Raw genomic sequence first — 11,688 nt, forward strand, 5'->3', positions numbered from 1 at the left:
CCTGGCCCCCTGGAATTCCAGCCTCTAGACCAGTAGTTCTCCAGCTGGGTTCTATGAAGCAATAGGGGTTTCTCAGGCTTAAAACAGGCAACAGCCATCTCCAGCCTCCTGTTGGCATGACAGAGAGAAAGGCGATCTGAGCAGGTGGCTCAGAGTCCCTGTGGGTTCATATTATTAGTATCTCACCTAAGATTTTGTTTAAAATAGGATTCTACCACAGGAAAATCCCTGATCCACACCTTGCATCTCTTCTGCCAGCCTGATATGGGAAAGCCACAGGGAAGAGACAAGGCCCGCCAGGGATCCAGCCATCTGGGAGAAGAGAACGGCTCCATATCCAAAGCTCTTACCCACGCCATGCCCCAGGGTTTCTGCCATAACTCCCGAAACACCAGAAGTTCCCTTCAGCCCTTCTCAGGTGCCCCAGAAATGAAGACCCAAGCAGGCTGAGGACAGACACACAGATGGTGCCACGGGACTCCCTGCCTTCCTCATGGACAGGTTCCAGATGAGTGGAGAGATAGGACAGGAAAAGAAACAAGCCTGCCGAGCCGAGGGGCCCTCTTTCAGAAGAAACGGGTGCCAGAGCGTGAACAGTTTCCAGCTGGGGCTCAGTTAGTAATGAGCCTTCACGGCTCCTTCTTCCCTTTTTAAATTAGGCATTTCAGCTCACAGAAACACGGTTGCAGAAGAGTCCCACTGCTTGGTGATCAGAAGCAGCTGCCATTACCAGAGAGGACCAACCCCTCCCTAAGAAGCTCCCCCGGGGCTCTCTTCTCCCTCTTCCAACCCATCCTCTGCAGCCCAGGCTTGGGACTCACCATACCTGGTGGTATTTCTTTAAGATGTTGTGCATCTCCGCCACGTCCTCACTGGACACAGTCTTGATGACAAAGCGCCGGTCGTAGGTGGTGAGGAAACGCGTGCCACACCGGCCCTGGCTGTCACTGTTGATGGGGGCGCTGCGCGTCACTGAATTCTGATAATCGAAACAAAAGCAGGCTGGGCTTGCCAGGGGAACAGAATTCTTTCACTGAGTCTTCCCTCAGGGGCTGGACTGCTTGAGTGCCAACAACACGGAGACAGAGGGACTCCCAGATGGGAGTTTACCCGCCCCTTTTCTCACAGAGTGTTCACACCCCTCCCTAAGTCTTCCTCCAAAGTGACAAGAATTGCTCCTTACCACATGCCCTTCATCCCAGTCTAGGATGGGAAGAGGACTGACTGTGAAGGTTTCCATCCTGATCCCAGAGAGCTATCCTACTAAAATTCTGCCTCTGATGGAGGGGGCTGAGTCTAATCTGGACTCTCACACACACTACGACCTTGGGTGAGACATTTAGCATCTCTACCCCTGCATCTCCTCATCGGGAACACAAAGACACAAACTGAGCTGATTCTCCCAGTCTCTCGGGGGTGGCAAAGATGAAGCTTGGGAAATACTGTCTTCAAGGGGTCTAGCACAAAGAAGCAATGCCCATTGGTCTCTTGTCCGTGGATCTACCCTAATGCTGAAAAACCTTCCCCAAAGCAGACAGCTGATCCTCATCTCCGAGCCTGACACCTTTCCCCTTGCCTCAACCTCCTGCTTGTCTATGCAGGGCTGGGAGGCAGTTTTGGGGAGCTTTCCTGGTTGTATCCTTGCTCCTCCTCAAGGCCCTATTCCCATTAGGATCAGAGAACAGTAGAAGCCTTAAGAGGGAGGGTGTGGGAAGGTGTGAGTCAACCAAAGGGATAGGGAGGCAAGGCTGAGGGGAGATCCCAAATGTCCCTGTTCCCAAGAAAACATACATGGGGATCATATCACAGAAATGTCTCCTCTCCAAGTCCTTTCCCCATCTCTTAATGAGGATCCTGTTATTATTATCGTTTTTGTAGAGACAGAATCTCACTCTGTCACCCAAGCTGGAGTACAGTGGTGAGATCTCAGCTCACTGCATCCTCTATCTCCTGGGCTCAAGTGATCCTCCCGCCTCAGCCTACCAAGTAGCTGGGACTAGGGACTACAAGGTTGTTGGCCACCAACATTGCCTGGCTTTTTTTTTTTTTTTTTTTTTTTGAGATGGAGTCTCACTCTGTTGCCCAGGCTGGAGTGCAGGGCGCTGGATCTCGCTCACTGGGCAACTTCTTGCCTTACCCGCGGATTTACGCCATTCTCCTGCCTTCAGGGCTCCCGCAGTTAGACTGGGTTACAGGTGTCCGCCATGTTCACCTGGCTAAGTTTTTGTTTTTTAGTTAGAGAATGGGGTATTTCACCGGGTTAGCCAAGGATGGTCTCGATCTCCTGACCTCGTGAATCGCCCGTCTTGGCCTCCCAGCTGCCGGGGTTACGGCTTTGATTACGCGCCCGGCGCCTGGCTTTTTTGTGTTTTTTTGTAGAAGATGGGCGTTTTGCCATGGTTGCCCGGCTGGGTCTGAACTCCTGAATCAGCAATCCTTCCTCAGGCCTCCCAAAGTGCTAGGTTACAGGTGTGAGCCTACCACACCCGCCTTTTTTTTTTTTAAAAGGGTGGTGTTTGCTGTCACCCAACTGGGGAGTGTTAGTGGTAACATCAAGCTTCACTGCAGCCTTGAACTTTCCTGGGCTTTCAAAAGGCGATCCTTTCAGCTTGGCCCTGAGAAGCTGGGACTTATAGGCATTGCACCCACCATGCCTGGCGCCTGATCAGGATCTGCTCTTTACTCTTCCCGCTAATACCTCCTCAGAAAAAACCCTGGCAGGGGAGTGAGGACCACCTTCATGAGGGGAAACTAAGTTCAGAAGGTGATGGCAGCTCGGCGGAGTTCCTAGGCAAAAGCGTGCTAAAGGTAGCACCCAAAAATGAGTTGGTTCCCGTACAGAATGTGGGGAGACGCGGGGAGGCGGCTCCCAGCCTGGCCCTTTCTACCTAAGACTTATAGGGCTGCCAAGCTAGTTGGAGAGGTTAGAGGCAGCCATCTCTTGCTCTTCTAAAGTGGCTGGCAGTCCAAAAATATGTCCCCTTCCCTGAGCACCATTCCTCTGCCCTCATTTTCAGTCTTAGCAGGCAGGCCCAAGGCGAGTCCAAGGGCAGCACGTAGAGATGTGGTATAGCCCAGGGGGGCGAGGAAAACCCACTCACTTGGAACCCCTCACCAGGACAAGCGAGGGCAGATGTCTGAGGCAACTTGGGGTTGGCAAACAGTTGGCCAAGAAGTTTCCGAAACCTCCATCCCCAAGTCCAAGTCATGATGAGTTAGGGTTTCAATCCTAAACAGGGCTGTGGAACCTCCCAGTACTCTCAGGGTGTGGGCATTCCTGGGCATTCAAGCCCAGGTCTCCTTCCTCCTCTCCAAACCCTCTTCTTCAAGTACTTTTCTTTGCCATTTTGCAGGCCCTTCCGAGAGGAGGAAGAGAGGAGGAGAACTCTAACCCAGCGGTCCATTTTCTTGCTCCTGTTGAACTACCTCTGTGAAGGCGTCGGGGTGGGAGAACTAACAGTGTTAGAAAGCGGCATCCATTCTAGGTTTCACTGTGCTATGGGGAACGAGGTTTTCCCCATAAGATGAATGAAAGTCAGCTATCAATTTTCAGGCCAGGCATGGTGGCCTCACGCCTGTAATTCTCAGGCACTTTGGGGGGCTGGCGCGGGCAGACTCATGAAGTTCAGGAGTTCGAGACTAGCCTGGCCAACATAGTGAAACCCCATCTCTACTAAAAAAAAAAAAAAAAAAGCAAAAATAGCCAGGCGTGTGGCGGGGAACCTCATATCCCACCTACATTGGCAGGACTGAGGCAGAAAAATCGCTTGACCAAGGAGGGCGGAGGTTGCAGTTAGCCAAGATCGTGCCATTCCATTCCAGTTTGGAGCCAAGGGTAGCGACAAGGAGTAAACTCATCACAAAAAAAAAAAAAAAAAAAAACCAGGAGGTCACTACATTCTATTTTTTTTTTTTTTTGAGGCAGAGTCTTGCTCTGTCACCCAGACTGGAGTGCAGTGGCGCAATCTCGGCTCACTACAAGCTCCACCTCCTGGGTTCACGCCATTCTTCTGCCTCAGCCTCCCGAGTAGCTGGGACTACAGGTGTCCGCCACCACGCCCAGCTTATTTTTTGGTATTTTCAGTAGAGACAGGGTTTCACCATGTTAGCCAGGATGGTCTTGATATCCTGACCTCGTGATCCGCCTGCCTCGGCCTCCCAAAGTGCTGGGATTACAGGCGTGAGCCACTGTGCCCGGCCAAAGTCAGTTACATTTCTTACAGCTATAAAGGTGAAGTAGAAAATTCGCCCACCTTCACCACAAGGCTGTCTGCCAGGGAAGAAGATCCAAGGAGACACGCTAAGAGGAGAAGTGACAGAAACCATGGACTATGAGTCAGATTCTAATGTCCCCGACACTGGGATTGATTCCTCCCAAGAGGTCAATGGCCTCTACAACACTGTCACCCCCTGAAGGGGGCAGTTGCCCTAGCAGGCCAACCCTCCCTCCCACCACCAGGATAGGGCATAAGTTTAGGAGGTGACACTCATACCTGGCAAGAGGTTCACTACCCTTGAAGTCTTCCTTTTCTAATCTGTTTTATCTGCTTTAAGAGGCCTCATCTCTCACTGACAACAATTCTCTTTTTCTTTTGAGACTGAGTTTCACTTTTGTCGCCCAGGCTGGAGTGCAATGGCATGATCTCGGCTCGCTGCAACCTCCACCTCCCAGGTTCAAGCGATTCTCCTGCCTCAGCCTTCCAAGTAGCTGGGACTACAGGTGCATATCACCACGCCCGTCTAATTTTGTATTTTTTAGTAGTGACAGGGTTTCATCATGTTGGCCAGGCTGGTCTCAAACTCTTGACCTCAGGTGACCTACCTGCCTTGACCTCCCAAAGTGCTGGGATTACAGGCATGAGCCACCATGTCCCACCCAATTCTGTCTTTGAAGCGAAACTACGAATGAGAAGGGTTCTTCAGCCTAGACTGGGAATGTCAGACTAAAACGAAGGCGCTTCCGCAGACCCCTCTCCCTCCTGCTGCTCTCCCTCCAAGGGAGAGGAACCTGAGTGTGTGCAGCATCCTCAGAAGCATGTCTAAGGCCCTCGCCCTCCAAGGGGCCCCCGAGTGCTGGGGGAGAGACCGCCTGGGCTGGAGCAAGGAATGACACAGAGACACAGCACAAAAACAGCCAACACGTTTTGATTATCTACGTGTCCTGTGGCTTCCTGACCCCATTCCATTCCCTAATACTCTGATGTTGCCAGGAGCCTCCGTACCTGGTAATCCTGATCATCAATCCCAAACCTCTCCCGAAGGTTTCGGAACACCATGGGGCAATACTCCTTAAACTTAAAGCGGCTGGGCAGGTTCTCCCTAGGGAAAAGCAGAGACATGTCTTTGTGAACTGCCCCTTGCTCATCTTAATTCTATTATTATTATTATTTTTTGTAATAGAGACAGAGTCTTGCTATGTTGCCCAGACTGGTCTCGAACTCCTGGTTTCAAGCGATCCTCCCACCTCAGCCTCCCAAAGTGCTGGGATTACAGGCATGAGCCAGCACACCCAGCCTCATCTATATTCTGACTTCAGAACTCCTCAAAGTGTGGTCCACAGATCGCCTGGATCTGAACATCTGCCATACTTAACACGTAGGTTTCTAGGCTCTTAGAAATTCTGGAGTTGAGTCGAGAAACAAACACTCCAGGTGATTCTGAGCATGTAAAAGTTTAAAACCTTTACATCTTGTGTTCACTTTGTAAAATTAATCCAGCAGTATATCTGGGATTTGTGCACTTTTCTATGTGTTTGCTGCCCTTCAATAAAACATACATTAAAGAAAAAAACTCTCACCCACTGGGCCATGAGCCTGAGTGGAGGCTCCACCTCATAAGCACTGTGCTCACTACAGTGGGAAGCTGCATGTGAGCATCTGCTGTGAGGTGAAATCAGCCTGAATGCTACAAGGAAAAACCTCTCTCATCAGAAGGCCCCTCTCCTCTGGCCATACTCCTGTGGAAGCATCCTGAAGATGGTTACATACAGGAAGCCCTGCCCTGGGCTTCCACTGGGACACAGGAAAAGAGTGCCTGAGTTAAAGAGGTCCTCAGTCAATTGAGTGGGACCACAGAGCCCTGTCTGCTGGCTGCTGGCACCAATCTCTACCCTCCCACTCCCTCATCAATACAGACTCCCAGGAGGACAGAACATCACCTTGAAATGATGACTCCTACCAATCCTCCATCTTTACAACAGCTATCCTGTTTAGGGACCCCTTTTCAGAAATATGTCCCTCTGACTACTCCAGGATGACAGGCTTTAAGGAAATCAAAAGGAATGCCTTCTTGGAAAGGAAGTGGCCTCTCTGCCTTATCTACCCCATCTTCTAGTAAACAATACTAGAATCTAATAAATAGCACAGCACATACAGGGCTGGGCACAGTGGCTCATGCCTGTAATCCCAGCACTTTAGGAGGCCGAGGCAGATGGATCACCCTGATTGAGGTCAGGAGTTTGAGACCAGCCTGGCCAACATGGTGAAACCCCATCTCTACTAAAAATACAAAAAAATTAGCCGGGCGTGGTGGCGGGTGCCTGTAATTCCAGCTACTCGGGAGCCTGAGGCAAGAGAATCACTTGAACCCAGGAGGCAGAGGTTGTAGTGAGCCGAGATCACGCCACTGCACTCCAGCCTGGGCAACAAGAGCAAAACTCTGTCTCAAAAACAACAACAACAAAAACACATACACAGTTGTTGGAAGGACAGAAGGAATAAAATAGAAGAAAATAAGAGATTGGGTTCTCTGCTTCAGGCCAAGATATCAAGGAGGTAGCACCTTACCAGAGGCCATGGACCCTGAAGTGGGTAGTAGTGCAATGCCCACTTCCAGAGCCCTGACCTCTGGGTCAGAACAACCTTCTTTCTGGCCTGTTGAGTTGAGGGCTGCCTCTCCCTCCTTAGGTGGCCATTTAACAAGTGGCAGCTATGGAGACAGATGGCTTCTAGAACAAGATGGTATTACTTACTATGGCAGAGGGAGGTCACTAAGGGACGTTCTCAAGTCAATCTTCTCCTCTGGACTAACAGTCTGGGAATGGTGGGGTGACAGAACCCAGCTAGTGAGGTGGTGGGGACTGTGAGACAATGAAGAATAGAACCAGGATTCACATGCAGAAAGGAGAAAGTGTGAGCAGCAAATAGTCCTGGGGTGGTTCACAGAAGGATGGAAAATCCAGGCCCCAAAGGGCTTAAAGCAGGCCCAAAACTGTGCCAGGTTGAGGCGGCCGCTAGTGTTTCCAACAATATCTGAGCAACCTTCAGACACTGGTGCTAATCCAAGAAGTAACAACACACAAAAATGGGAAGTGCTACTCTGGGTAGTATGCCCTCAAGCCCCATGCTCCGCCTGTGGCTCATACACCAGCCAAACAGAAAAGAGCCTGGTGGTATCCCAGGCCAGGAACATGCCTGGCAACCTCCTGCCTCAGACTAAGATCAAGATGGGGCCACTGCTACAGCCTCACACTGGATACCTCAGCTCCAGAGCAGCTCACTTCCACCTGAGCTGGCTCTAGATGAATCACCCTAGGCCCAGCCACGTGCCCCAAGGGACACCAGAGGTAGGCTGATAAAGAAATGAGATGACAATACTAGGATGAGAAGCACATAGCGAATACATTTTCCTGGCCAGTTTGTCAGCTCTGAGATCCAGGTGCTGCTGTCATACCCTGCCAGGTGCTCCCGCCATGCACGAGGCTTCAGAAGCCTCTGACTTGAGGGAAAGGACTGCCACAAACCTGAGTCCACTCGGTAGACGACTTACTTATTGAAGAGATGATTGTCCACCTTGATCTTGCTGTAGGCTTTGAAGTCATCTGGCATTAGCATGACAGGAACAGGAACATTGCTCAGCTCATTGATCTGAAAAGCAAGGAGAACGTAAGGCTCTCAGCCAGGAGGCCACCTGCCTCGGAGACACTAAACTACAATGTGGATGTCACAATCTCGCTTAAAGCATGTCCAAGTTTCCCTCTCTTTGTTTTTTTGAAACAAAAGCACGTCGATGGGCAACAAGAGTGAGACTCTGTCTCAAAATAAAAAAAAAATTAAACACATTAGCCAGGCATAGTGGTGTACACCTATTGTCCTAGCTACTCAGGAGGCTGAGGTGGGAGGATTGCTTGAGGCCAGGAGTTTGAGGCTGCAGTGAGCTATGATTGCGCCACTGCACTGCGCTCTAGCCTGGGCAAGAGTGAGATCGTGTCTCAAAAGAGAAAATAAAATAAAGCAAGGCCAGTTCCTGATGTCAAGTCCTGCCATACACTAAAGTGGGGGAGATGGGGCAGGATGCCTTTCCTCTACTGCAAACAAACCTTCTGTCTTTCATCCTTTCAGGGAGCTGGATCCTGGACAGACAGCTGGCTTTCCATTGGTGCAGAGATGAGGGCAGGTCCTGCCCTTCCCCACATCGAGTTTAGCCAATTAGTGGTCTAATTAACCACAGATGTCCTCTCCCATCACAGCAAAGTATCTGACATTTGACCCTCAACCCAGTTGCCACTAATGCATTCAGGATTTACAGAGGAAACCTTAGTCCCGACTTAATGGACTGGGGGGAGGGGCACAGCCTTGTGTCTCCCAGACACTTTCCTTGCAAATCCTATTATCTCAATGAGGCCCCAGGTGGCAGTGAGGGGATAACCTAGAGTCACTAGAACTCCTCCAGGAGCATAAATGGGGGAAATGGCATTTAATTGGCTGCCCCTTTTATGTTCCAAACGTTTTTTATTTAGAAATGTCAGAGAATGGAGGAAGTTCAAGTTAATGCAGTAACTGGGCTAGGGAACCATACCTTCCTAGAGTTGGGAAAAAACCCAATTTACTCAAGGAGAAATGAAGGAAGCCATAGGAATGCATGCGTTTGGAGAGGGGTGCTGGGGGCGGGGTAGTTTATAAGTTGACAGTGGAGCAGAGACTCAGTAAACTGCTGGCAAAAACTGGCATAGACACAAGAGTGTATCCTGTATGATCCCATTTATATGAAATTCTACAACAGGTATCCATAATGAAAGAAATGAGATGAGTTGCCTGGCCAGGGGGCGGGGGTTGCTGAGTGTAAAGGGACATGAAAAGTATGATTCTACAGTGACAGAAATGTTTTATATGTTGTTTGGGGTGATGGTTACATGAGTATACATATTTGCTGAAATTCATCAAATTATATACTTAAAATACTCACGCTTATTATACATAAATTATTCCTTAATAAAGTTGATTTTTAAATTTCCAGTATCCAGCTCTGTGATACCCTTCATTGGCTAAATCCTCTCAATAGCCAAAAAAATCCCAGAGTCATGCCAGTTCCCATTCCAGGGGGTGCTCACAAGAGAATGTGATTGTTAAATCTGTGCCTAGAGGAAACCATTCCACTTCCTTGTTTTTCTGCCAACAGAAACAATTCGTGGTGGCTGCCCATTTCCTTTTTCCTGGCATACCAAGCCTGGCTCTGAGACTTAAAGGGAAAACAGAGACAAAGAGTTCAGTGCTCGGCTGAGTGCGGTGGCTCACGCCTGTAATCCCAACACTTTGGGAGGTCGAGGTGGGTGGATCATGAGGTCAGGAGATCGAGACAATCCTGTCTAACATGGCAAAACCCCGTCTCTACTAAAAATACAAAAAATTAGCCGGGTGTGGTGACGGGCGCCTGTAGTCCCAGCTACTCGGGAGGCTGAGGCAGGAGAATGGCGTGAACCCAGGAGGCGGAGTTGCAGGGAGCCGAGATTGTGCCACTGCACTCCAGCCTGGGAGACAGAGCGAGACTCCATCTCAAAAAAAAAAAAAAAAAAAAAAAAAAAGTTCAAGGCTCTTATGCAGTTCTGCCTTTTCTGGCTCATACCTCCATGATAGAAGAACATCCCATTGGCTCAGAGAGTATGCTTGTAGAGCAAAAAGTTAAAGTGCCTGCTACAAATTGATTCTGGGTTAGTCTAAGATCCAGACTTGCTGCCAAGGCCAGGACATGACACTGGGGGAACTAAAAGAGACTAAAACACTAGCTTGAGAGGAATCAATTGCCTCTTAGCCAAGATAAGTTATTCTAACAGGAACTATTCAGGAATGTTCTATTTATTAATTCTCTAAGTCTTGTTCTCACTTCATCTCTATTCTTGATTATATATCCCAATAGCAGGAAATGTTCTTTTTTTTTCCTTCCGAGACAGAGTCTCACTCTGTTGCCCAGACTGCAGTGCAGAGGTGTGATCTTGATTCACTGCAACCTCTGCCACAAGGGCTCAAGCGATCCTCCTGCCTCAGCCTCCCAAGCAACTGGGATTACAAGCAGGCGCCACCATGCCTGGCTAACTTTTGTATTTTTAGTAGAGACATGTTAGCTAGCCTGGTCTCGAATCCCTGACCTCAAGTAATCCACCTGCCTTGGCCTCCCAAAGTGCTGGGATTACAAGCATGAGCCACTGTGCCCAGTCTAGGAATTTTATTTTATTTTTTTTTGAGACCGAGTCTCACTCTGTTGCCCAGGCTGGAGTGCAGTGACAGAATCTCGGTTCACTGCAACCTCTGCCTCGTGGGTTAAAGTGATTCTCCTGCCTCAGTCTCCTGAGTAGCTGGGATTACAGGCACATGTCACCACACCCTGCTAATTTTTGTCTTTTTAGTAGAGACGGGGTTTCACCATGTCAGTCAGGCTGGTCTCGAACTCCTGACCTCGTGATCCGCCCACCTCAGCCTCCCAAAGTGCTGGGATGACAGACGCAAGCCACCGTGCCTGGCTCAGCCTAGGAAATTTTTAACTCAGCTAATATTGGTGCATAATCCATATCTCAACTAGGCGAGACTTACCCCTCATTTCTACTAGGCCACATGTAGATGATTCACTGTAGGGATTAGCCATATTATTATTATTTTAGTTGTGTGAAATTTTATATCCCAGAGTTCTATTCCATTTCAGTTGAACAGTTCCTATTGAAATATCTACTACGTGCTTCATTCTGTTAGGTGAGTGTGTGGGCGAAGGAAAACACAAGGGGAGAAAGTATTGTACACGCAAAAGAAACAGGAGGCTTATAATCTCATCAGGGATATGAGAAAATCCCCTGACACAACTCAAAGTCAAAGCAGTATACAATTAAGTGAGAATCCAGGGTTACAGACATCAAGAACAGCAGAGGCTCAGAGAAGGATGAGGCTAGCATGGTCAGAGGGTCAGGCTCCCAGTCCTCATACATCAGGCCAGAAATAAGGCACCTAATGCCTCTCCTGGTATTGCACCAAGAGCACTTGACATTGGAAGAATCTACAAGATCATGTTACACTCCTGCTTAGAAATCTTCCATGGCTCATCATCAACCTCAGGGTAAAGTTTTAACTGCTTAGCCTGGCATTCAAGGTCTTTCCTAATCTGGCTCAGACTGCCAATTTTTTTTTTTTTTTGAGACGGAGTCTCGCTCTGTTGCCCAGGCTGGAGTGCAGTGGTCGGATCTCAGCTCACTGCAAGCTCCGCCTCCCGGGTTTACGCCATTCTCCTGCCTCAGCCTCCTGAGTAGCTGGGACTACAGGTGCCCGCCACCTCGCCCGGCTAGTTTTTTGTATTTTTTAGTAGAGACGGGGTTTCACCGTGTTAGCCAGGATGGTCTTGATCTCCTGACCTCGTGATCCGCCCGTCTTGGCCTCCCAAAGTGCTGGGATTACAGGCGTGAGCCACTGCACCCGGCCTTTTTTTTTTTTT

The 11,688-nt window shown here is 49.3% G+C and overlaps 1 protein-coding gene across 1 annotated transcript in view; it reads right to left on the bottom strand.

Annotated features, from left to right (window-relative positions):
- The window catches only part of PIP4K2B (phosphatidylinositol-5-phosphate 4-kinase type 2 beta), a 37,602-nt gene that overhangs the window by 13,837 nt on the left and 12,077 nt on the right, over nt 1-11,688 (bottom strand). The window contains exons 2-4 of the mRNA XM_017879001.1: nt 7,768-7,865; nt 5,223-5,319; nt 827-979 (exon numbers count right to left, since the gene is read on the bottom strand). Of these exons, the coding sequence (XP_017734490.1) occupies nt 827-979; nt 5,223-5,319; nt 7,768-7,865 (348 nt within the window). The remainder of the gene's footprint in view (nt 1-826; nt 980-5,222; nt 5,320-7,767; nt 7,866-11,688) is intronic.

The sequence above is a fragment of the Rhinopithecus bieti genome, unplaced genomic scaffold, assembly GCF_001698545.2.
Source record: "Rhinopithecus bieti isolate Rb0 unplaced genomic scaffold, ASM169854v2 scaffold_10685, whole genome shotgun sequence".
In the NCBI taxonomy this organism is placed as follows: Eukaryota; Metazoa; Chordata; class Mammalia; order Primates; family Cercopithecidae; genus Rhinopithecus; species Rhinopithecus bieti.